General features: G+C 40.5%; 1 protein-coding gene across 2 annotated transcripts in view; it reads right to left on the minus strand.

The window, feature by feature from the left end:
* Positions 1 to 27819, minus strand: part of TRAPPC8 (trafficking protein particle complex subunit 8) — a 563274-nt gene that overhangs the window by 366590 nt on the left and 168865 nt on the right. For both annotated transcript variants that reach the window (XM_053715000.1, XM_053715001.1), the window contains one exon: positions 4873 to 4988. In XM_053715000.1, coding sequence (XP_053570975.1) covers positions 4873 to 4988 — 116 coding nt within the window. The remainder of the gene's footprint in view (positions 1 to 4872; positions 4989 to 27819) is intronic.

Here is a 27819-nt window from a genome sequence, read left to right on the forward strand (position 1 = left end):
GGAAGACGCATCCGCTGACCAAGATTTTAGCCAAAGCGCTCTGCGCGCCACAATAGCAAACCCAGAATTTTTCGCCGCTAATCTAGCCAATTGCAAAGTGGCGTCTAGGGTGAAAGAGTTAGCCAATTTGAGCGCATGAATTCTGTCCAAAATCTCCTCATAAGAAGAATCTTTATTGAGCGCCTTTTCTAGTTCATCGAACCAGAAACACGCCGCTGTAGTGACAGGAACAATGCATGAAATTGGTTGTAGAAGGTAACCTTGCTGAACAAACATCTTTTTAAGCAAACCCTCTAATTTTTTATCCATAGGATCTTTGAAAGCACAACTATCTTCTATGGGTATAGTGGTGCGTTTGTTTAGAGTAGAAACCGCCCCCTCGACCTTGGGGACTGTCTGCCATAAGTCCTTTCTGGGGTCGACCATAGGAAACAATTTCTTAAATATAGGGGGAGGGACGAAAGGTATGCCGGGCCTTTCCCATTCTTTATTTACAATGTCCGCCACCCGCTTGGGTATAGGAAAAGCTTCGGGGGGCCCCGGGACCTCTAGGAACTTGTCCATTTTACATAATTTCTCTGGAATGACCAAATTCTCACAATCATCCAGAGTAGATAACACCTCCTTAAGCAGGGCGCGGAGATGTTCCAATTTAAATTTAAATGTAATCACATCAGGTTCAGCTTGTTGAGAAATTTTCCCTGAATCTGAAATTTCTCCCTCAGACAAAACCTCCCTGGCCCCCTCAGACTGGTGTAGGGGCACTTCAGAACCAATATCATCAGCGTCCTCATGCTCTTCAGTATTTTCTAAAACAGAGCAGTCGCGCTTTCGCTGATAAGTGGGCATTTTGGCTAAAATGTTTTTGATAGAATTATCCATTACAGCCGTTAATTGTTGCATAGTAAGGAGTATTGGCGCACTAGATGTACTAGGGGCCTCCTGTGTGGGCAAGACTGGCGTAGACGAAGGAGGGGATGATGCAGTACCATGCTTACTCCCCTCACTTGAGGAATCATCTTGGGCATCATTTTCTCTAAATTTTGTGTCACATAAATCACATCTATTTAAATGAGAAGGAACCTTGGCTTCCCCACATACAGAACACAGTCTATCTGGTAGTTCAGACATGTTAAACAGGCATAAACTTGATAACAAAGTACAAAAAACGTTTTAAAATAAAACCGTTACTGTCACTTTAAATTTTAAACTGAACACACTTTATTACTGCAAATGTGAAAAAGTATGAAGGAATTGTTCAAAATTCACCAAAATTTCACCACAGTGTCTTAAAGCCTTAAAAGTATTGCACACCAAATTTGAAAGCTTTAACTCTTAAAATAACGGAACCGGAGCCGTTTTTATATTTAACCCCTTTACAGTCCCTGGTATCTGCTTTGCTGAGACCCAACCAAGCCCAAAGGGGAATACGATACCAAATGACGCCTTCAGAAAGTCTTTTCTATGTATCAGAGCTCCTCACACATGCATCTGCATGTCATGCTTCCCAAAAACAAGTGCGCAATAGAGGCGCGAAAATGAGGCTCTGCCTATGATTAGGGAAAGCCCCTAGAGAATAAGGTGTCCAATACAGTGCCTGCCGGTTATTTTACATAATTCCCAAGAATAAAATAATTCCTCAAAGCTATAAAGTATAAAATATGCTTATATCAATCGTTTTAGCCCAGAAAATGTCTACAGTCTTAAAAGCCCTTGTGAAGCCCTTTTTTTCTTATGTAATAAAAATGGCTTACCGGATCCCATAGGGAAAATGACAGCTTCCAGCATTACATCGTCTTGTTAGAAATGTGTCATACCTCAAGCAGCAAAAGTCTGCTCACTGTTTCCCCCAACTGAAGTTAATTCCTCTCAACAGTCCTGTGTGGAAACAGCCATCGATTTTAGTAACGGTTGCTAAAATCATTTTCCTCTTACAAACAGAAATCTTCATCTCTTTTCTGTTTCAGAGTAAATAGTACATACCAGCACTATTTTAAAATAACAAACTCTTGATTGAATAATAAAAACTACAGTTAAACACCAAAAAACTCTAAGCCATCTCCGTGGAGATGTTGCCTGTACAACGGCAAAGAGAATGACTGGGGAAGGCGGAGCCTAGGAGGGATCATGTGACCAGCTTTGCTGGGCTCTTTGCCATTTCCTGTTGGGGAAGAGAATATCCCACAAGTAAGGATGACGCCGTGGACCGGACACACCTATGTTGGAGAAAGATCCTTTCCCACCAGTAACAGTTGAGATAATAGAATCCAACTGAGAACCAAATAATTTATTACCCTGGAAAGAAAGGGAAAGTAGAGTCGATTTAGAAGACATATCAGCATTCCAAGTTTTAAGACATAAAGCTCTTCAAGCTAAAATAGCTAGAGACATAAACCTGACATCAACTCTGATAATATCAAAAATGGCATCACAGATAAAATTATTAGCATGTTGAAGAAGAATAATAATATTTTGAGAATCATGATCTGTTACTTGTTGCGCTAAAGTTTCCAACCAAAAAGTTTAAGCTGCAGCAACATCAGCCAATGATATAGCAGGTCTAAGAAGATTACCTGAACACAAATAAGCTTTTCTTAGAAAGGATTCAATTTTCCTATCTAAAGGATCCTTAAAGGAAGTACCATCTGCCGTAGGAATAGTAGTACGTTTAGCAAGGGTAGAAATAGCCCCATCAACTCTAGGGATTTTGTCCCAAAACTCTAATCTGTCGGACGGCACAGGATATAATTGCTTAAAACGTTTAGAGGGAGTAAATGAATTACCCAAATTATTCCATTCTCTGGAAATTACTTCAGAAATAGCACCAGGAACAGGAAAAACTTCTGGAATAACCACAGGAGATTTAAAGACCTTGTCTAAACGTTTAGATTAAGTATCAAGAGGACCAGAATCCTCAATTTCTAAAGCAATTAAAACTTCTTTAAGTAAAGAACGAATAAATTCCATTTTAAATAAATATGAAGATTTATCAGCATCAACCTCTGAGACAGAATCCTCTGAACCAGAAGAATCATTAGAATCAGAATGATGATGTTCATTTAAAAATTCATCTGGATAACGAGAAGTTTTAAAAGATTTTTTGTGTTTACTAGAAGGAGGAATAACAGACATAGCCTTCTTAATGGATTCAAAAACAAAATCTCTTATGTTATCAGGAACACTCTGAACATTAGATGTTGTTGGAACTGCAACAGGTAATGGTACTTTACTAAAGGAAATATTATCTGCATTAACAAGTTTGTCATGACATTTAATACAAACAACAGCTGGAGGAACAGCTACCAAAAGTTTACAGCAGATACACTTAGCTTTGGTAGTTCCAGCACCAGACAACGATTTTCCTGAAGTATCTTCTGACTCAGATGCAACGTGAGACATCTTGCAATATGTAAGAGAAAAAACAACATATAAAGCAAAATTGATCAAATTCCTTAAATGACAGTTTCAGGAATGGGAAAAAATGCCAAAGAACAAGCTTCTAGCAACCAGAAGCAAAGAAAAATGAGACTTAAATAATGTGGAGACAAAAGCGACGCCCCTATTTTTGCTTTTGGCGCCAAAATGACGCCACATCCGGAACGCCAACATTTTTGGCGCAAAAGAACGTCAAAAAAATGACGCAACTTCCGGCGACACGTATGACGCTGGAAACAGAAAAGATTTTTTGCGCCAAAAAAGTCAGCGCCAAGAATGACGCAATAAAATGAAGCATTTTCAGCCCCCGCGAGCCTAACAGCCCAGAGGGAAAAAGTCAAATTTTTAAGGTAAGAAAAATGATTGATTCAAATGCATTATCCCAAATATGAAACCGACTGTCTGAAAAAAAGGAATGTTGAACATTCTGAGTCAAGGCAAATAAATGTTTGAATACATATATTTAGAACTTTAAAAAAGTGCCCAACCATAGCTTTAGAGTGTCACAGAAAATAAGACTTACTTACCCCAGGACACTCATCTACATGTTGTAGAAAGCCAAACCAGTACTGAAACGAAAATCAGCAGAGGTAATGGTATATATATATATAAGAGTATATCGTCGATCTGAAAAGGGAGGTAAGAGATGAATCTCTACGACCGATAACAGAGAACCTATGAAATAGACCCCGTAGAAGGAGATCATTGAATTCAAACAGGCAATACTCTCTTCACATCCCTCTGACATTCACTGCACGCTGAGAGCAAAACCGGGCTCCAACCTGCTGCGGAGCGCATATCAACGTAGAATCTAGCACAAACTTACTTCACCACCTCCATAGGAGGCAAAGTTTGTAAAACTGAATTGTGGGTGTGGTGAGGGGTGTATTTATAGGCATTTTGAGGTTTGGGAAACTTTGCCCCTCCTGGTAGGAATGTATATCCCATACGTCACTAGCTCATGGACTATTGCTAATTACATGAAAGAAAGCCTTTTCTTTCCTGGCATGGAGAGTCCACAAACCGCCCTTAATTTATTTTTAAGATGGCTTTTGGTGTCATCTTCTAAACCTCAGGCACCTCTTTAACCTTTGTGTCCTCTTCTCTTTCCATATTCCTTCGGCTGAATGAATGGGGGTTTATGGGAAGTGGGAGTGATACTTAACAGGTTTGATGGGGTGTCCTTTGCCTCCTCCTGGTGGCCAGGAGTTGAATTCCCTCTAGTAATTGGAATGATTTCATGGACTCTCCATGCCAGGAAAGAAAATAATTTATCAGGTAAGCATAAATTTTGTTTTTTTAGGACCTTGGTGAAGATCAAAACACACATTACTACAGGAAAGCAGATAATACTAAATGCTTCACAAACATTTAATCGCTGTAAAACTGTGAGAAAATATTGTTTATTACATAGAACAAAAAATAAGGTTTACTTACAACAATCCTGAAGTGTTTTTCAGTTCATTAATGTTTTTCTCTGGGACTTTACTACCACTGAACCATTTTTTTGTGGCTGAAAACAGTGACCGGCTCAGTCCCTTCCTCGATATCAACTGAAAGACAAAAATATATTAAACCAATTTCTACATAATATATAGTATAATATATGGTATCCACCATTTTATGACCACCATTACATCACTATTTTACACATATTTACAGCATATATTCTCATCTATTGAATGGCAGATTTACCAGGTACCCTTTTATCCTTCTGTGCACCAACTTTCTCTTCCTGATGACTACCCTCATTTATATAGTTATATTTAGCTGAAAAACTCCCAACAACAGACTTTTCATACACCACAAATACATTCTGCAATCGTATTACAGGTATAACTCCCCAAATCCAGAATTCCAAAATCCAAAATAATTCAGACAGATTTAATATTTTTTGAAAAACGCATTTATTAAAAATTACCATTTATCCCCACAAGTTACTGACAAGCTTGTTTGTCTGCATATTTGGTTTGATTTTTGTGTTCTAAAATGCAAATGATAGTCTATATTTAAAGCAACAACTTTCTAATTACAGTACTGTACGATCTGATGCTATGTATACAAAAACACTATAAAACTACCTTTAGGTTACATGTCTAAACTGTATTAAGGTATCTAAATATTGCTGAAATTACATAAAATATTGTTGTTTAAGTTTCATCCCATCGCCAAGCTGTTACATTTTACAGATGCAAATATACAAATATTGTGAAATACAAACCTTTTACAGTCCCAGGTATTTTGGATAAAGGGTTTTCTACCTGTACTTTGTCTTAACAAGTATCAAACAAAATCAAAATAGTAATAAAGTATTGAAACACAAAAAGTCACCACGTTTTTTAATTTTGCCAGTGAAACATTTAAAGGACCATGATACCCAAACGTTGAAACATTTAAAGTGAAAGTAAAGTTTACTCTGTTGCTAACCGTAATTTAATTTTAGCTTAAAATCAATAGGACTTTCATTCATGAAATTGTTGTTACTTGGGTTAAAATCAAGTTTTACCAACGATAATGTAATAAAAAAAATAACTAAATCAATAAATTTTATTTAAAAAAAAAAATATAGCGGTTTTGTTATTAGACATATAGACAATGCAGTAGTGTGTTCAAAAGGTACTAAATTTACTTTCACTTTAAGAGTTACGCAGCATAGCTGTAAAAAAGCTGACTAGAAAATATAACCTGAACATCTCTGTGTAAAAAAGAAAGATATTTTACCTCAAAATGTCCTAAGTTTTAACACTCCACTGCAAAGGGCTTTAAGCAGCAAATCAGCATGCCTGTCCCGGGACCTGCAATTGAGCTTGCCTCATGCACACTTGTGTTATTTCCCTATTCAGTTTAAGGAAGTTTACTATGAAATCTCATGAGTTAAAGGGCCAGTAAACGTACCAAATAATGTTATATAATTCTGCACTATGTGCAGAATTATATAATATTATTTGGTACGTTTACTGGCCCTTTAAGTGAGATCACAGTAAGAGTTCATGACCTCAGCATTGTTGATGCTGATGGGCTGCTGTTTTTTTTTTTGTTTTTTTTTTTGTTTTTTTTTAAACTGCAGCTGGACAGCAGCTGACATATAACTTTTTACACAGGACTTACTCTGGTGAGCTGAGGAAATTGTGAAGTAAAATATCTTTCTTTTTTACATAGAGATGCTCAGGTGATATTTTACAGTTATACCGCATCAGTTTCAAGTGATTTAGCATATAAGTATTATGTCCCTTTAATATTTATTAACAGACAGTAAGAAGACTGGTGTTAGTCTGTCTACTTAGTTATTTCCTCCAACATGGTAGGAGCAGCCCATTAAGCACATAAAAAAAAACTAACCGGATGATTAGGGAAACTGTCATAGAGGGACATACCTCTAAAAGCTTGACAAGAAAAACATAAATTATGCTTACCTGATAATTTCATTTCCATCTGTATGAGGAGAGTCCACGGCTTCATTCCTTACTTGTGGGAATACAGAACCTGGCCACCAGGAGGAGGCAAAGACACCCCGGCCAAAGGCTTAAATACCTCCCCCACTACCCTAATCCCCCAGTCATTCTGCCGAGGGAACAAGGAAGAGTAGAAGAAATATCAGGGTATAAATGGTGCCAGAAAAAAAACAAAAATTTTGGTCCGCCCAACGGAGAAAACGAGCAGGGGCCGTGGACTCTCTTCATGGGAGGATAAAAGGAGAGGCGGACCCTATTCTGAGGGCACCACAGCCTGCAAAACCTTTCTCCTAAAAGCTGCTTCAGCCGAAGCAAACACGTCAAATTTGTAAAACTTTGAAAACGTATGTAAGGAGTACCAGGTAGCCGCCCTACAAATCTGCTCCATAGAGGCCTCATTTTGAAGGCCCAAGAAGCCACAGCTCTAGTTGAATGAGTCGTAATACTCTGAGGAGGTTTATGTAAGCAAATAATGCTCCTCAACCAAAAAGAGAGGGAAGTGGCAGAAGCCTTTGGCCCTCTGCGCTTACCAGAATAGACGACAAACAATGCTGAAGACTGTCTGAAATCCTTCGTAGCCTAAAGACAGAATTTCAAAGCTTGAACTACATCCAAATTATTAAGTTATCGTTCCTTCGAAGAAGGATTAGAACACAAGGAAGGAACCACGATCTCCTGATTGATGTTGCGATCAGACACCACCTTATGGAGGAATCCCAACCCAGTGCAAAGAACAGCCTTATTAGCATGAAAAACTAGGTAAGGGGGCTCTCATTGCAAGGCCTCCATCTCAGAGACTATGCGTGCTGAGGCAATAGCCAGTAGAAAAAGAACCTTCCAAGACAGTAATTTAATGTCAACCGAATGCATGGGCTCGAACCCAGCCATCTGCAGAGCCTGAACAAAAGACTGAATATCAGGAAGCTCAGCGAGCCTCTTGTGGAATAAAACAGATAGGCCGAAATCTGTCCCTTTAAGAAACTAGCGGCAAGTCCCTTCTCCAAAGCGTCCTGGAGAAAGGAAAGAATCCTGGATACCTTGACCTTATGCCAGGGGAATCCCCGTTCTTCACACCAGAATAAGTAGGTCCTCCACACCTTATGATAGATGCGACGGGTAACCAGCTTTATAGCTTGAATGAGTATCAATCACTCTCTCAGAAAAACCTCTTGGCTAGGACTAGGCATTTTATCTCCACACAGTCTGCCTCAGAGAATCCAGATTTTGATGAACCAAGAGGCCCTGTACCAGCAGAACCCTGCGACAAGGTAACCTCCATGGAGGAAATGATGACATCCCCACTAGGTCCGCAAACCACATCCTTTGAGGCCAAGATGGAGCAATTAGAATAGTTGAAGTTTTCTCCTGCTTGATGTGGGCCACAACCCAAGGTAGAAGTGGTAACGGTGGAAAAATGTAAACTAGGTAGAACCCCCAGGGCACTGCTAAGGCATCAATCAGTTCTGCCTGAGGATCCCTGGACCTCGACCCGTATCTGGGTAGCTTGGCATAGAGTCTGGACACCATGAGATCCCCCATCTGTTGCAAATCTCCGCAAACACCTCGGGATGGAGACCATTCTCCCGAATGAAAGTATTGTCTGCTGAGAAAATACACTTCCCAGTTGTCCACACCCCGAATGTGGATCATTTCCAGTGAGCAGCTGCGGGCCTCCGCCCATTCCAGAATCCGAGATACTTCCTTCATGGCTAGGGAGCTTCTCGTTCCCCTTGATGGTTGATGTAAGCCACCAAGGTAACGTTGTCTTATTGGAATTTGATAAACTGGGACGAACTAGAAGAGGCCCAGCCATCAGAGCGTTGAAGATCGCTTGAAGTTCCAAAATGTTGATTGGGAGAAGAGATTCCTCTCGAGTCCACTGGCCCTGTGCCTTCCTGGCACCCCAAACGGCTCCCCATCCTGAGAGACTTGCGTCCGTAGTCACAAACTCGCAGGATGGTCTCAAGAAGGATGTTCCCTGGGACAGGCGATCTGGACAGAGCCACCAAGAGAGCGATTCTCTTAACCGGTTGTCCAGAGAAATCTGTTGAGATAGATCCGAGTGACCGCCATTCCATTGCCTCAGCATGCACAACTGAAGAGGTCTGAGATGGAACATGGCAAATGGAATGACATCTATGCTGGATACCATGAGGCCAATTACCTCCGTACACTTGGCCACAGATGGTCTTAAGGAGGTCTGGAAGGCAAGACAATTTTGCAACGTCTCTGGTCTGTAAGGAAAATTTTCATGGATATGGAATCTATTATCGTGCCCAGGAATTCCACTCTGGTACTGGGAACCAGAGAACTCTTTCCTAAGTTTATCTTCCATCCATGAGATTGAAGAAGCAGCAGAGCTCTTGAATGGTCTTCTGCCAGCCGGCAGGACGGAGCCTGGACCAGGATGTCGTCCAAGTATGGAGCTACTGCAATACCCCTGGATCTCGTCACTGCGAGCAGAGCCCCTGGAATCTTTGTAAAGACTCTTGGGGCAGTAGCCAGACCAAATGGGAGAGCCACAAACTGGAAGTGTTGGTCCAGAAAGGCGAATATTAAGAACTTGAAGTGATCCTTGTGTATTGGCACATGAAGGTAAGCATCCTTTAAGTCTATTGTAGTCATGAACTGTCCCTCTTGAACTAAGGGCAGAATCGACCTTATCTCCATCTTGAACAATGGCACCAACAGAAACTTGTTTAAGCACCTAGAATCGGGCGAAACGTACCCTTCTTCTTTGGGACCACAGAAAGGTTTGAGTAGTATCCCAGACCTCTCTCTGCTGGAGGTACTGGCACAATCACTCCTAGGGAGGAGAGATTCCTCATACACCTTAGAAAGGCATCCTGTTATTCTAGTCTTGAAGACAGGTTTGATAAGAGGAATCTGCCCCTGGGTGGATGAGATTTGAAACCTATACTTTAACCCTTAGCAATGACATCAAGAACCCAAGGGTCTTGCACGTCTCCCAGCCAAGCCTCCACAAAGAGAGATATTCTGCCCCCAACACGATCCAACGACGGATCGGGGGCCGCCCCTTCATGAAGATTTAGGCTCTGCAGGCTTCTTGTTCTGCTTGGACTTATTCCAAGATTGAGATGGTTTCCAAGTTCCCTTAGACTGATCCTGCTTCGCGGAGGGCTGCTGGCATTGGGATTTATCTGAACAAAAGGGACGAAAATTAGGACCCTGACCTTTAGGTATGTTCTTCTTATCCTGTGGTAAGAAGGCACTCTTGCCCCCAGTGACCGTGGATATGATAGAGTCCAGTCCTGGACCGAAAAGTACCTTTCCCTTAAATTGGAGGGAAAGCAATCTAGATTTTGAAGTCATGTCAGCAGACCAAGACTTTAGCCACAGAGCCCTAAGGGCCAGAACAGAAAAGCCTGATGTCTTGGCATTCAAGCGAATAATCTGCATGTTTGCATCGAAAAATAAACGAATTAGCTACCCTCAAGGCCTTAATTCTTTCCTGGATCTCATTGAGTGGAGTTTCCACCTCGATCATCTACGATAGAGAATCACACCAATAGGTAGGGGCTCCAGCCACTGCAGCAACTGCCGCTGCAGGTTGAAATAAAACCCCTGTGTGCTAGCTCCTTAAACAATGAACTATCCTCAAGCGGGATAGTCGTGCGCTTAGCAAGAGTGGAGATAGCTCCATCCATCTTAGGGACAGATCCACACAACTCTAATCGAGAGTCAGGAACCGGGAACAATTTCTTAAAAGAAGAAGGGGAAAATGAGGATTCAAGTCTTTCCCATTCATTCTTAATAATATTTGCCATCTTAACGGGAACCGGGAAAGTTTGTGGCACTACCCTGTCCTCATAAACTTTATCAAGCTTAGGAATAGAAGGTTCCTCTGGTAATTTTGGTTCCTGAACCTCTAACGTAGCCAACACTTACTTTACCAGAAAGCTTAAGTACTCTATCCTAAATCTAAAGTCATGTTCCTCCACAGCTGGAGGCTTAGAACCAGACGATTCTGACCCAGAAAAAGCCTCCTCTGAAGTATCAGAGGCGTCTTCATCAGCGGATAATCTATTGTCGGATAAATCCAGCAAGTTGGTATATGACCTCTGGTAAGGATAGCAGTATTTAACCTTTCACTTGGGCTTAGCAGGGCGAGGTAAAGCACTAAAGGCCGCAGACACTGCAGTTTGCAACTGCTCAGAAAAATCTGGTGGTAAAAGGGCCCCTCCCAAAGGAGGATTAGTCATGCAATGGGGGATGCAAGTGTAATCGGAGATGATTGCAGGGAACGCACCTCGCGGAACGGAGGGCTGGACGGCTCAGTTGTACTAAACATCTTAGTCTTTTTAGATATAACTACTTTATTAAGGCATGTGGAACATAGTTGAGCAGACAGGTATACCGTACCCTCCTCACAATAAAAACAGGCATTAGCTCTTGGTAAAGATGGAGTACCCTCTAACGCATCAGAGTCCTCCATAGCTTGCGCTTTTAAAATGAACTATAACAAAAGTAAATGGCACCTTTATACCCCAATGGCTGGGGCACTCACCACCTCCTATGACCCAGGTCCCACAGAGAAACCGCATCTTCTCATGTAAACCACACGGTCAGGAAAGAGGAAGTAAATAAGGCCACACCCGGTCACATGGAGTGCCATGCAGGACCGCTACTGCTGCAGGAAGAAAAGCGTGCCAAACTGACAGGCTGCACAGTTATCCAAACGAAAGTAAAACCTGAATGTTCCCACATCTGCCAGAGCCTCATCTCACACATGTCGCACCATAAAACATAAAAAAGCAAATCCTGTATAAATCCCCCCCCCTGTTCAATAATCCCCTTCCGGAGATATTAACCCTTGATTCCATACACATAAAGGAGACACATTGTGACCCTGTCTTCTTACGTTATCATAAGATAAAAATAAAATGATCTTACTGGAATCATCGCCATGGGACACACAGCCTCTCAAGTTTGACAGTCTTGTATCATCGCACCTGACATGGACTTAATTGATAGAAGCAGGCAGTGAAACGCGTCAACAATGATTGCATAGGAGTTGTTAATACGAGTCTGGATGGTTTCGCAGAAAGACTGTCTCTACATCTCCAGACCCTAACATTTGTCAATGCTCTCAATGAGAGGATGACAAGACTACTTAAAACTCCAGTCCCATAGCGAAGAGTACTACCCTCCATAAGAGATTACTCTAATCTTCCGACACTTCTGTCATCCTCCTGTAACGAAAGGCAAAGAATGACTGGTGGATGAGGGGAGTGGGGGAGGTATTTAAAGGGACAGTCTACCATAGAAGTGTTATTGTTTTAAAAGATAGATAATCCCTTTATTACCCATTCCCCAGTTTTGCATAACCAACACAGTTATATTAATATACTTTTTACCTCTGTGATTTACCTTTTATCTAGGAACCTTCTTCCAGCCCCCTGAACACATGACTGTGACTGTTTATTATCTATTGTCTTAAATTTAGAATTGTTTTGTGCTAGATCTTAAATAACCCCTTGTGCCTGAACACAGTGTTATCTATATGGCCCACGTGTACTTTCTGTCTCTTTGTGTTGAAAAGAGATTTAAAAAGCATGTGATTAGAGGCAGCTCTCAAAGGCTTAGAAATTAGCATATGAGCCTACCTATGTTTAGTTTAAACTAAGAATACCAAGAGAAAAAAGCTAATTTGATGATAAAAGTAAATTGGAAAGTTAATTAAAATTAAAAGTCCTATCTGAATATTGAAAGTTTAGTTTATACTTGACTGTCCCTTTAAGCCTTTGGCTGGGGTGTCTTTGCCTCCTCCTGGTGGCCAGGTTCTGTATTCCCACAAGTAAGAAATGAAGCTGTGGACTCTCCTCATATTAAGATGGAAAAGTAGATTTATTTAGTACAAGAACACACAAAAACACATACTTTAATTCATTTTGAAATAGCCTATTTCAAATGAATAAAGAAAAACGGAATTGACAAAAGCATGAGGAAGATGCAGGAACAATGTGATAAATACAAAAAATAGACATTTAAAAGAAGCAATAATGAGTATTTGATATACATTGATTAAGCCATTAATTAAAATGGTACGGTTTGGATAACAATGGAAGCCCATGTCCCTTTAAGCCAATATTTGGAATCAAACAGGTTTAAAACCAGTGCCCAAAAAGAGCTAATAGTTTTTAAAAACTGTTAAAACTACCTTAACCAATATTGTCTGTCTTTATATATTAATATAACTGATGTACATATATGTACTATAGCCGACACTGAAAATGTATAGAATTGCAAACAAAAAAAATCAGCTCAGCAACAAGTCTATGCACCTAGAGTGACAGCACATTAATCTAATAATTGTATTATCAGTCTCCAACCAACCTGGAGAAGTAGAAACTTGAGACAAAGTCTTTAGTGGCCCCTCCCACTTAAATGACATTGCTTCCCTGGTCTCCAGGTTCAAGCCTATATCCAAAGCTGTAGGAGATTTAAAAGATAAAAGGGAGGGGGAAATTAAAAATTCACCGTCCATGGTACAGAGAACTTAAATACAATCAAAACATGGCTTGAAAATAGTTGAACCCTACTGTCAATATAAACCCAAAAAATAATTATCATTGGAAAAAAGATTTTATGTTCTACAAATGCCAGCAGACAAGAATAGTATCCAAGCTTCAACATACAAATGCTCATTTTCATTCTTTACACAAAAAAATGATTCAAGGATTCAAACACATTATAAACTCATAATATTAGAAACATGCAAAAATGATCAACTGAGCTTTACAACACTCTCCTAATAATACTTAAATGGACAGTAAAGTCAAAATGAAATGTTCATGATTCAGATAGAGCGTGCAATTTTAAACAACTTTCCAATTCACTTCATCAAATTTGCTTTGTTCTTTTGGTATCTTTTATTGAAGAGTAAAACTAGGTAGGCTCATATGAGCTCAGGAGTGTGCACGTGTCTTTAGTACTATGTCACCAGTGTTTGGCAACATTATTTGTAGCTTTGTAACAGTGTTGCAAAACAGGGCTGCCATAGAGTACTAAAGAAATGTGCACACTCCTGAGCTCTTATGAGCCTACCTAGTTTTACTCTTCAATAGAGGATACCAAGAAAACAAAGCAAATTTGATAAGAGAAGTAAATTGTAAAGTTGTTTAAAATTGTATGCTATATCTGAATCATAAAAGTAAAATTTTGACTTTACTGTCCCTTTAAAAACTTACCCATAAGAAAGCAAACTGACCTTTCAAAATACGTCACCCTGGAAATCTAGGTATTGGTTTTTACATACAGCAAAAGGGATAAAATAAATCATCTATTTTTAGTTCCTCAGTCATAGCTAAGGATTGCTTTACAATAATAGCTCAGCCTGTGGCTAAAGAGAATGTAAGAAAAAGTACCAAAATGTGTACCTTCAATATAATCCTTATGTTCAAAACAAAAATACAACTCATTCTATGTAAAGGTTAACTGTAACACATAAATAAGCAAGAAAAACGAATTTTAGTAACCAAATCTCAATAACAAAGCCACGTAATCAATAGTTTAACGTGGTGCCATGGCTTGCATGCAGAACTATTAACCATGCTGCAGAACATGGCTTTCTATAGCCAGGTAGAACGCCATCTGCAATTACATTCAGAAGCACAACATATCTCTGAGCAGGTGAGGTGTCTGACAGCAAATGGCAGCCTTTAGCCTGTTGCTGGCTGTCTTCAATCTATTAAAGCTTCAAGCATTTTTTGGAAACTCACTTGTACAGGGTAACTCAAAAAGGGACAATACATTCAAATTCAAACTTTCATGGTAAAGACAGAGCCTATGCTGTATAAAAAACATCACTTTCCGGGGGGGCGGAGCTAGCGAGCCGAGAGAATGGCCGCATAAGACCGGAGCTCCGCAAACAACTGGCCATAAAACAATGCGGAGAGTCAGCTGAATAAGTAATAAACCACCGGTGGTGGACAAGAACTAAGACTGAGTGACCAGGATCAGTGTGGAAGCCATTTGAAATTGTGGAGCTATCGTTGCTACCAGGAGGAGATCGAAAAGCTGTCCTGTCCGTAAGTGCGCCATTTGCTTTAACTTTGGCCTACAGAAATAACACATAGGGGCAATAACTGCAGCCACCGAACAACTATTCCGCCAGTATTTAGAGAATATTTGGGACACCCGGTTGCCAATATATTAACGGCGGTTGATCAGTAGACAGCCCTAATTCCAAGTGCGTCACAGCTTTTGCCCTGGGCCCACAAACACACATAACGCTGATGCATCGGCCGTTATGGCCACATAATATAATAATCTGGCTACAAGAGACATTTAGAAATACAAAGTTATGTAAATATCTTGTGCACAGAATGGTCTGCACGAAAAGAATGATAAAACATATCGCTGATGAGCTATAATTAATGCACGCATAAAAACTGGAAGTGTGTTGGGGGAAGTTACTTATTTCTTTAACTCAGGTTGCATTTATTTGAAAAAACTCTGGACTGCAGATGATTGGAAACAACATACTATTGGTATGATTGATATTGCTTAATTGAGATCAGGCATACTCATTTGATAAGAAAGGTGATCTGAAAAATCTGACATACAGCACAGCTGTGACACCCTAACTTAATTTTGTACTATACATTCTGCATACATCAGAGGACAAACTTCATAATGGCTGCAAGAAAAGCTGGGAAGTTGGATAAGTCAAGTAAATTGAACACATACTTTAAAGCCATTGAAACAGACAGTTCTGACTCCCTGTTAACTTCACAAGTTGCAAGCTCTAAAAACAGAGAACAAACAGAAGATGACACAATTTCCATAACTAGAGCTGATCTCAAATTGTTGCCTTCTAAAGAGGACTTTTCACAGTTAATACAACAAGTAAGCCAGTTCATTAAAGAGGGTCTTGCAGAAGTAAAATCTGATATTGCACAATTGGGTCACAAAGTGGAGCAACTAGAGGAAACCACTGAAACACTAACCATAGACTCAGAAACCTTCACTGAACAGTTAAAAGCACAGGGTGCCACCATTAATTATTTACAAGACCACATTGAGGACCTCGATAACCGGGGACGCCGGCAAAATTTGAGAATCAGGGGCATTCCGGAGACTGTCCTTCAGATACACCTGGTGCCATTCCTGCAAAGATTTTTTCAACATCTTTTAAACACCCCTGCAGACCAAGAAATTCAACTGGACAGGGCGCATAGGGCCCTTCGTCAATTGCCAAGAGATGGTGCTCCCCCAAGGGACGTGATACTTAGATTACACCAATTTGAGGATAAAGAAAAAGTGTTCTCTGCAGCCAGAAAAATGAAAGAACCACATTTTGAAAACAGCAGCCTACAAGTTTACCCAGATATCTGCCCACAGACATTAATAAAAAGAAGAGAAGCTAGATATCTTACTCTGCACTTGCAGGATCTGGGTATTAAGTATAGATGGGGGTTCCCCTTTTGCCTCAGAGTGGAGAAGGATAATCAAGTCTTCATATATCGGAACCCTGATGACATCGAAGAGTTCTGCACCAAACTGGGCATAGCACAACCATCCCTCCCTTCACTGTCCAGAGAAGAAAAAGATAGCCCATATAACCCCACAGGTCCTAGAGAACAAAGACAACCATGGGTTAGGGTGAATAGAAAACGACAAAGAGGACCTGGGGCCAAGGACCCCTTCACCACTTCCAGCAGATCTGTTACCTGAAGCTTTCGTTAGCAGCTTAATTAGTTCATTGTTATCTGAATAAAGGACCATGACCTGTTATTGATCAGTGACACTTACAGATTTCTGAAGTTTAACTAATGGTAGGCCTACCATTTATACATAGGTCATGAAGGTATACTACTCAGGTTGAATGTTTTTACACTTAAGCTGCCTCTTTCGTATTACATGTTAACTTAATATTATGCCAGTTGTTAGTCATGCTTTGTACATGAACCCTTTACCACAATTGGTTAACCATAGATCCCAAGCTGCTATTTTTAGCATGCAACTAGTGGCTCTTTGCTCTGGTACTCAACTCGAGCGGGGAATCACTAGACAGGATCACACAGTTTGGTGTTACTTATATGTTTTTATTGTTTTGTTTTTTGTATCTAGGTCAGTGCAGAGTCTCTATGTCAGAATTGTTGTCTGCTATTCTACATTTCTTTCATGTAAAACATTGCTAGGTCTCTTTCCTGGGACGGATGGTTCCCATCGGGTAAGTTGTACAATCACATTGTTATATGATATACCCATACACAGCAACCAAAATCATTTGAAAACTAAATGCACCTGTCACCACTCACAAAGCGCTAATGGCAGCTAACAGAATTAAGATATCTCAGAATGTCAAGGGTTTAAACTCCCCAAATAAAAGATCAGTAGCACTTAACTGGTTCAAGACACATAAAGGAGATATAATCTACATGCAAGAACCTCATTTTGACATAAATAAACAACCGAGGTGTAGCTCAAGTTTATATCCTACAGGGTATTTTAGTTCAGCTAAAACAAAATAAAGGGGGGGTGGGAATCCTATTTCATAGAAAAGTTCCATTCCAGCTTCTTCAGAAAGAAACTGACTTGGAGGGTAGATACATCATATTGGTGGGGATTCTCTATAACAGACCCGTGACGTTAGTGAATGTTTACTGCCCAAATAAGAACCAGATCCCCTTCCTAAGAAAAGTCATAAATAGAATAACTGATATAAAAAAAGGCACAATCCTGTTGGGTGGCGATTTTAATATGCTGCTAGACCCGCAGTTAGATAGCTCACATCTTAGGGGGGCACGATCAAAGAAAGACTATCAAATTAGATAAATGCCTTTGGGATTTAACCCTTTTGGATGTATGGCGTACACTAAACCCTGGTAAACGCCAATACACCTTTTCCCACCCAAGACAAGTTTACTCTAAAATAGATTACTTATTCATAGATCAAAACAGCCTAACGATGGTATCAAATGTGGAGATTATCCCAAACGCTTGGTCAGATCACTCCATGGTCTCCATGGAAGTGGACTGGTCTTCTGTACCAGCAGCTCCCTACCTGTGGCGCCTGGATGAATCATTACTTCACAAACCTGACGTAGCCCAAAAAATTAAAACAGTAATAGAAGAATATTTTACGCATAATACAAGTGAACAACATAGCCCCACAATTTTATGGGACGCCCATAAGGCGGTAATAAGAGGGGAACTTATTAAAATACAGGCATCCCTTAAAAGATCATACCAACAGAAATATAACACTCTCTTAAAAGACTTAAAAGATATTGATAGGGCACATCAATTGAACCCTGCCGATATGATCATCTTAAATAAAAGACAGGAAATAAGATTAGCCTTAAGGAACCACTTACAAGAGGAGGCACATAAAAGAGCTATATATCTCAAAAGGGTTTATTTCACAGAAAGTAATAAAGCGGGTGCAAGCTTAGCCAGAACCTTAAAGCAAAAGTCGCTTAATTATCACATAAGAGAAATAGAAATCTCCGAAAATCAACAGTCATCCGATAGCGATCAAATAGCAGATGCCTTTAGAAAATATTATGAGGGGTTATATAACATCCCAACTGATAAGCAGTCAGACGGAGAGTTACTCATGGAACAGTATATTGCCCAGGCTGACCTACCAACACTTGATCCAGATAAGAAAACAGACATGGAAGCCCCTATCACTAATTTAGAAGTAATGGCAGCAATAGATTCCCTACCCATAGGTAAAAGCCCTGGCCCAGATGGGTTTAGCAATAAGTACTATAAAATGTTTAAATCATTCCTGACACCGCACCTCACCTCCCTATTTAACTCCATTGATGATAAGGGGGCTTTTTCTAGAGAATTCTTACTTTCTCATATCACGGTTATCCCCAAGCCAAATAAATCCACAACGTTGACTAGTAACTATAGGCCAATATCCCTATTAAATTCAGATCTAAAAATATATTCCAAAATATTGTCATCTAGAATAAATAAAGTCCTTCCTGAGATCATACACGTAGACCAAGCGGGTTTTGTCCCCAATAGAGAGGCACGGGACAACACGGTTAGGGTCCTCCAATTAATAGACTATGCAAAATTTAAAAATATACAATCTATTTTAATTTCTACAGATGCTGAAAAAGCTTTTGATAGATTAAATTGGAAGTTTTTAGTTAAAGTAATGTCAAATATAGGTTTTGGAGACAAAATGATAAACAGGATTATTAGTTTATATGCAGACCCTTCAGCCATAGTTAAAGTAAATGGGGTCCTGCCCTCCACATTCCCCATTAGAAACGGAACATGCCAGGGTTGCCCCTTATCCCCCACCTTATTTATTATCACAATGGAAGTTCTGGCCGCACACATAAGAAAAAATAATTATATTAAAGGTATAAAAATAGAGCAGAATGAATATAAATTAAATATGTATGCAGATGATGTATTGATATCATTGGCATCTCCCGCTACTTCTTTACCTCACCTATTAAATGAATTTGAAAGATTTGGTGCCCACTCAAATTTCTTAATAAATAATCAAAAATCAGAGATCCTTAACATAAACTTATCTCCACAAGAGCTTAAAGGACTTGGCCAGTTGTGTACATATAAAAGAAAAACAGACGCGATTAGATATCTGGGAATTGAGATCTCAGTGGATAATGCAAAGATATTCGACCTAAATTACACAACTCTGTTGAAAAACATTGACTTAGACTTAATTAGATGGGCAAAAAACAAAACTTCTTGGTGGGGCAGAATACAAACCATCAAAATGAATATACTCCCTAGATTACTTTACATGCTCCAAGCGGCCCCAATATATTTGTCACCAATGTTCCTTAAAAAAGTACAAAATAGTATAAACTCCTTTATATGGGGAACACATAAACCCAGAATAGCAAAATCCACTATCTACCGTTCCTTGGATGAGGGGGGTTTGGGAGTCCCCAATGTAACATCATACTACCAAGCAGTCACACTGCAAAGAGTAATAGAATGGCACACGGGGACAGACTCTAAAGCTTGGGTCTCTTTGGACTCACAAATATTAAGAGCGCCTCAGGTGGGAGCATTATGCTGGATTGATAAAAGACATAGACCACGAATAATACAGAACATATCTCTGTTGAGACAGGTGTTCCAGAACTGGGATAAAATACTAGGGAGTCACGTAGGCTTATCATCCATAAAATCCCCTCTGTCCCCGGTATTTGTAAACGCTGAGTTCAAGAAAGGACTAGAAATAGGAGACTGTGGTAGTGGTGAAATTGGTTACTCCATACCATTTTGTACGTTGACCCACAACAACAAACTGAAGCCACGGGAAGATCTGGGAGACATAGCTGGGGGAATATTCACTAATTGGTTAAAATACTCTCAATTAACACATTTAATACAAACCTCCCCTTTCAAAAGTGACTTCCTTCGTCAGCTAACTGACTTTGAGAAAATCTGTTTTAACGCAAGGCCTTTTAAGGGTACATTATCAATGACTAGGAAGTTACTAAGTAAATTAAAGAATATATCTCTACCCACATATGTAAATAGATGGCAACAGGAATTGGGGGAACAATTCGATGATAGACAGTGGAAACAAATGTTCTACCGCACTAACAAAGTATCTGGGTCGGCTAGCATCTTGGAACTAAACTATAAAATCATAACAAGATGGTACCTGACGCCACAAAGACTGAAGTATATTTACCCAAACTCTCTAGGAGAGTGTTGGCGTGGGTGTGGAAAAGTGGGGAATATGATGCATTTATGGTGGGAATGTGGGAATCTCCATAATCTGTGGATAGAAGTAGAAAAATTGGGGAAATATTTATTTAACACGGAATATACATTAAGAGCAACCCATGTCTTATTTAACCAGAAACCGGGTAAGTTTTGTAAGATCAGGCAAGCAGTTTTCCAAATAGCCCTAAACAGTGCTAAATCCATAATAGCCAGACAGTGGAAGCTAAACACGCAATTCACGAAACAAATGTGGATAAACAGAACAGATGAGTTATTCTTTCTAGAAAAGTATGGTTTCTTTAGAAAACAAAAACTTGAGGTTTTCCACGATATGCAACTTTACTGGGATCAGTTCAAAACACATATTACGCCTTCCACGTAGGTGACAATAGAATATGGGATCCATCCGTCCCCTTCCATATCTTTGAGTAACCAAGTATAAGAGCATAGATTATGGATTCTTGATATAAGTGGCATGAACCAGAGTCTGTATCATTAATAGTAGACTTAGTAAACACTGACCGAAAAGTTTATTGTTAAATGCTACCTTGTTAGTGTAGCATATTGTTTAGTTTTAATTGAAGTTTGAAATGTCATTATCAATGTTGATATATTTGTTTAACTTATTTTTGCCGAAGAATGTATGATGCCTTAACACTGGAATTGTCTTATTGGTTTACATTCTTGTAATATGAAAATCTCAATAAAAACATTAATAAATAAATAAAAAATAAAAAATAAAAAAAAAAACATCACTTTCCAAATTACTTTTTTTAGTAAATGTGCTAATTTTAACTTAGTATCTTTGGCTGAAGAGTAAATCTAGGTAGACTCATATGAGATCAAGAATGTGCATTCTCTGGCAGAAGTGTCTGCAACAATGTGTAAAAATGTTACAAATATTGCTGTCCTGCCACGTGCCAAAGATATATGCATCATCCTTAGAATAACCAAAGTAATTTGGATTATTTTTAAATTTATTTTATGATCTATCTAAACAATGAAAGTTTAATTTTACTGTCTCATTAACACATACTGCATCAACATAAACTCTTCTCACTGTTGGTACAGAGCAGCAAGCTCGAACTATTTTATAAAATCCAATCCCATAATATTAAACTGTATTGAATAAATTATACTCTGTATAGAAAAGTGAATCCTCAAATTTTGTTGCTCAATATTTTTTTCTCTCCTAAAACTAATTTAAAGGGCCATTATAATCATTTTCTATGAAAGGGTTAATCAAATGTTCGATTGAGCCATGAAAAACAAAATTTATGCTTACCTGATAAATGTATTTCTCTTGTGGTGTATCCAGTCCACGGATTCATCCATTACTTGTGGGATATTCTCCTTCCCAACAGGAAGCTGCAAGAGGATCACCCACAGCAGAGCTGTCTATATAGCTCCTCCCCTAACTGCCACTCCCAGTCATTCGACCGAAGACAAGCAAGAGAAAGGAGAAACTATAGGGTGCAGTGGTGACTGTAGTTTAAAAATAAAAAAACACCTGCCTTAAAATGACAGGGCGGGCCGTGGACTGGATACACCACAAGAGAAATAAATTTATCAGGTAGGCATAAATTTTGTTTTCTCTTGTAAGGTGTATCCAGTCCACGGATTCATCCATTACTTGTGGGATACCAATACCAAAGCTATAGGACACGGATGAAGGGAGGGACAAGGCAGGCGCTTAAACGGAAGGCACCACTGCCTGTAAGACCTTTCTCCCAAAAATAGCCTCAGAAGAAGCAAAAGTATCAAATTTGTAGAATTTAGAAAAAGTATGAAGCGAAGACCAAGTCGCCGCCTTACAAATCTGTTCAACAGAAGCCTCATTTTTAAAAGCTCATGTGGAAGCCACCACTCTAGTGGAATGAGCTGTAATTCTTTCAGGAGGTTGCTGGCCAGCAGTCTCATAAGCTAAGCAGATTATACTTCTTAACCAAAAAGAAAGAAGTTGCTGAAGCCTTTTGGCCTCTCCTCTGTTCAGAGTAGACAACAAACAATGCAGATGTTTGACGAAAATCCTTAGTAGCTTGTAAATAAAACTTTAAAGCACGAACCACGTCAAGATTGTGTAATAGACGTTCCTTCTTTGAAGAAGGATTAGGACACAGTGACGGAACAACAATCTCCTGATTGATATTCGTATTAGATACCACCTTAGGAAAAAACCCTGGTTTGGTACGCAAAACTACCTTATCTGCATGGAAGATCAGATAAGGGGAATCACACTGTAAGGCAGATAACTCTGAAACTCTTCGAGCCGAAGAAATAGCTACCAAAAACAGAACTTTCCAAGATAAAAGCTTGATAACTATGGAATGCAGAGGTTCAAACGGAACCCCTTGAAGAACTTTAAGAACTAAATTTAAACTCCATGGCAGAGCAACAGGTTTAAACACAGGCTTGATTCAAACTAAAGCCTGACAAAAAGCCTGAACGTCTGGAAAATCCGCCAGACGCTTGTGCAAAAGAATAGACAGAGCAGAAATCTGTCCCTTTAAGGAACTAGCTGACAATCCCTTCTCCAATCCTTCTTGGAGAAAAGATAATATCCTAGGAATCCTGACTTTACTCCATGAGTAACCCTTGGATTCACATCAATGAAGATATTTACACCATATCTTATGATAGATTTTCCTGGTGACAGGCTTTCGAGCCTGAATTAAGGTATCAATGGCCGACTCTGAGAAACCACGTTTTGATAAAATCAAGCGTTCAATCTCCAAGCAGTCAGACGCAGAGAAATTAGATTTGGATGGTTGAAAGGACCCTGAAGTAGAAGGTCCCGCCTCAGCGGCAGAGTCCATGGTGGAAGGGATGACATGTCCACCAGATCTGCATACCAAGTCCTGCGTGGCCACGCAGGTGCTATCAAAATCACCGAAGCTCTCTCCTGCTTGATCTTGGCAATCAGACGAGGGAGCAGAGGAAACGGTGAAAACACATAAGCCAGGTTGAAGGACCAAGGCGCTGCTAGAGCATCTATCAGCGCTGCCTTGGGATCCCTGGACCTGGATCCGTAACAAGGAAGCTTGGCGTTCTGACAAGACGCCATGAGATCCAGTTCTGGCTTGCCCCAAAGTTGAATCAACTGTGCAAACACCTCTGGATGGAGTTCCCACTCCCCCCGGATGAAAAGTCTGCCGACTTAGAAAAACATAATTTATGCTTACCTGATAAATTTATTTCTCTTGTAGTGTATCCAGTCCACGGATCATCCATTACTTATGGGATATTAACTCCTCCCCAACAGGAAGTGCAAGAGGATTCACCCAGCAGAGCTGCTATATAGCTCCTCCCCTAACTGCCATTACCAGTCATTCGACCGAAAACATGCAGAGAAAGGAAAACCATAGGGTGCAGTGGTGACTGTAGTTTAATGGAAAAAATTACCTGCCTTAAAGTGACAGGGCAGGCCGTGGACTGGATACACTACAAGAGAAATAAATTTATCAGGTAAGCAAAAATTATGTTTTATCTTGTTAAGTGTATCCAGTCCACGGATCATCCATTACTTATGGGATACCAATACCAAAGCTAAAGTACACGGATGACGGGAGGGACAGGCAGGCTCTTTATACGGAAGGAACCACTGCCTGAAGAACCTTTCTGCCAAAAACAGCCTCCGAAGAAGCAAAAGTGTCAAATTTATAAAATTTGGAAAAAGTATGAAGAGAAGACCAAGTTGCAGCCTTGCAAATCTGTTCAACAGAAGCCTCATTCTTAAAGGCCCAAGTGGAAGCCACAGCTCTAGTAGAATGTGCTGTAATTCTTTCAGGAGGCTGCTGTCCAGCAGTCTCATAGGCTAACCGTATTATGCTACGAAGCCAAAAGGAGAGAGAGGTAGCCGAAGCTTTTTGACCTCTCCTCTGACCAGAATAAACGACAAACAGGGAAGACGTTTGTCGAAAATCCTTAGTTGCCTGTAGATAAAATTTCAGGGCACGGACTACATCTAGATTGTGTAGCAGACGTTCCTTTTTCGAAGAAGGATTAGGACACAAAGATGGAACCACAATCTCTTGATTGATATTCCTGTTAGTGACCACCTTAGGTAGGACCCCAGGTTTAGTACGCAGAACTACCTTGTCTGAATGAAAAATCAGATAAGGAGAATCACAATGTAAGGCAGATAACTCAGAGACTCTTCGAGCCGAGGAAATCGCCATTAAAAACAGAACTTTCCAAGATAACAACTTGATATCAATGGAATGAAGGGGTACAAACGGAACCCCCTGTAAAACATTAAGAACTAAGTTCAAACTCCATGGTGGAGCAACAGTTTTAAACACAGGCTTGATCCTAGCTAAAGCCTGACAAAAAGCTTGAACGTCCGGAACTTCTGACAGACGTTTGTGTAAAAGAATGGACAGAGCTGAAATCTGTCCCTTTAAGGAACTAGCGGATAAACCCTTTTCTAAACCTTCTTGTAGAAAAGACAATATCCTCGGAATCCTAACCTTACTCCATGAGTAACTCTTGGATTCGCACCAATATAAGTATTTGCGCCATATCTTATGGTAAATCTTTCTGGTAACAGGCTTCCTAGCCTGTATTAAGGTATCAATAACTGACTCAGAAAAACCACGTTTTGATAAAATCAAGCGTTCAATTTCCAAGCAGTCAGCTTCAGAGAAATTAGATTTTGATGTTTGAAGGGACCCTGGATCAGAAGGTCCTGTTTCAGAGGTAGCGACCAAGGTGGACAGGATGACATGTCCACTAGATCTGCATACCAAGTCCTGCGTGGCCATGCAGGCGCTATTAGAATCAATGATGCTCTCTCCTGTTTGATTCTGGCAATCAATCGAGGAAGCATCGGGAAGGGTGGAAACACATAAGCCATCCCGAAGGTCCAAGGTGCTGTCAAAGCATCTATCAGAACCGCTCCCGGATCCCTGGATCTGGACCCGTAACGAGGAAGCTTGGCGTTCTGTCGAGACGCCATGAGATCTATCTCTGGTTTGCCCCAACGTCGAAGTATTTGGGCAAAGACCTCCGGATGAAGTTCCCACTCCCCCGGATGAAAAGTCTGACGACTTAAGAAATCCGCCTCCCAGTTCTCCACTCCCGGGATGTGGATTGCTGACAGGTGACAAGAGTGAGACTCTGCCCAGCGAATTATCTTTGATACTTCCATCATTGCTAGGGAGCTTCTTGTCCCTCCCTGATGGTTGATGTAAGCTACAGTCGTGATGTTGTCCGACTGAAACCTGATGAACCCCCGAGTTGTTAACTGGGGCCAAGCCAGAAGGGCATTGAGAACTGCTCTCAATTCCAGAATGTTTATTGGTAGGAGACTCTCCTCCTGATTCCATTGTCCCTGAGCCTTCAGAGAATTCCAGACAGCGCCCCAACCTAGTAGGCTGGCGTCTGTTGTTACAATTGTCCAGTCCAGCCTGCTGAATGGCATCCCCCTGGACAGATGTGGCCGAGAAAGCCACCATAGAAGAGAATTTCTGGTCTCTTGATCCAGATTCAGAGTAGGGGACAAGTCTGAGTAATCCCCATTCCACTGACTTAGTATGCACAATTGCAGCGGTCTGAGATGTAGGCGTGCAAAGGGTACTATGTCCATTGCTGCTACCATTAAGCCGATCACCTCCATGCATTGAGCTACTGACGGGTGTTGAATGGAATGAAGGACACGGCATGCATTTTGAAGCTTTGTTAACCTGTCTTCTGTCAGGTAAATCTTCATTTCTACAGAATCTATAAGAGTCCCCAAGAAGGGAAACTCTTGTGAGTGGAAAGAGAGAACTCTTCTTTTCGTTCACCTTCCATCCATGCGACCTTAGAAATGCCGAGTACTAACTCTGTATGAGACTTGGCAGTTTGAAAGCTTGAAGCTTGTATCAGAATGTCGTCTAGGTACGGAGCTACCGCAATTCCTCGCGGTCTTAGTACCGCCAGAAGAGCACCCAGAACCTTTGTGAAGATTCTCGGAGCCGTAGCCAATCCGAATGGAAGAGCTACAAACTGGTAATGCCTGTCTAGAAAGGCAAACCTTAGATACCGGTAAATGATCTTTGTGAATCGGTATGTGAAGGTAAGCATCCTTTAAATCCACTGTGGTCATGTACTGACCCTTTTGGATCATGGGTAAAATTGTCCGAATAGTTTCCATTTTGAACGATGGAACTCTTAGGAATTTGTTTAGGATCTTTAAATCCAAGATTGGCCTGAAAGTTCCCTCTTTTTTGGGAACCACAAACAGATTTGAGTAAAACCCTTGTCCTTGTTCCGACCGCGGAACCGGATGGATCACTCCCATTAATAAAAGATCTTGTACGCAGCGTAGAAACGCCTCTTTCTTTATTTGGTTTGTTGACAACCTTGACAGATGAAATCTCCCTCTTGGGGGAGAGAATTTGAAGTCTAGAAGGTATCCCTGAGATATGATCTCTAACGCCCAGGGATCCTGGACATCTCTTGCCCAAGCCTGGGCGAAGAGACAAAAGTCTGCCCCCCACTAGATCCGTTCCCGGATCGGGGGCCCTCGATTCATGCTGTCTTAGGGGCAGCAGCAGGTTTCCTGGCCTGCTTGCCCTTGCTCCAGGACTGGTTAGGTCTCCAGCCTTGTCTGTAGCGAGCAACAGCTCCTTCCTGTTTTGGTGCAGAGGAAGTTGATGCTGCTCCTGCTTTGAAATTACGAAAGGAACGAAAATTAGACTGTCTAGCCTTAGGTTTGGCTCTGTCTTGAGGCAGGGCATGGCCTTTACCTCCTGTAATGTCAGCGATAATTTCTTTCAACCCGGGCCCGAATAAGGTCTGCCCTTTGAAAGGTATATTAAGCAATTTAGATTTAGAAGTAACGTCAGCTGACCAGGATTTTAGCCACAGTGCTCTGCGTGCCTGAATGGCGAATCCGGAATTCTTAGCCGTAAGTTTAGTTAAATGTACTACGGCATCTGAAATAAATGAGTTAGCTAATTTAAGGGCTTTAAGCTTGTGTGTAATCTCATCTAATGGAGCTGATTCAAGTGTCTCTTCCAGAGACTCAAACCAAAATGCTGCTGCAGCCGTGACAGGCGCAATGCATGCAAGAGGTTGCAATATAAAACCTTGTTGAACAAACATTTTCTTAAGGTAACCCTCTAACTTTTTATCCATTGGATCTGAAAAGGCACAGCTATCCTCCACCGGGATAGTGGTACGCTTAGCTAAAGTAGAAACTGCTCCCTCCACCTTAGGGACCGTTTGCCATAAGTCC

This window comes from Bombina bombina, chromosome 5 (genome assembly GCF_027579735.1).
Source record: "Bombina bombina isolate aBomBom1 chromosome 5, aBomBom1.pri, whole genome shotgun sequence".
In the NCBI taxonomy this organism is placed as follows: domain Eukaryota; kingdom Metazoa; phylum Chordata; class Amphibia; order Anura; family Bombinatoridae; genus Bombina; species Bombina bombina.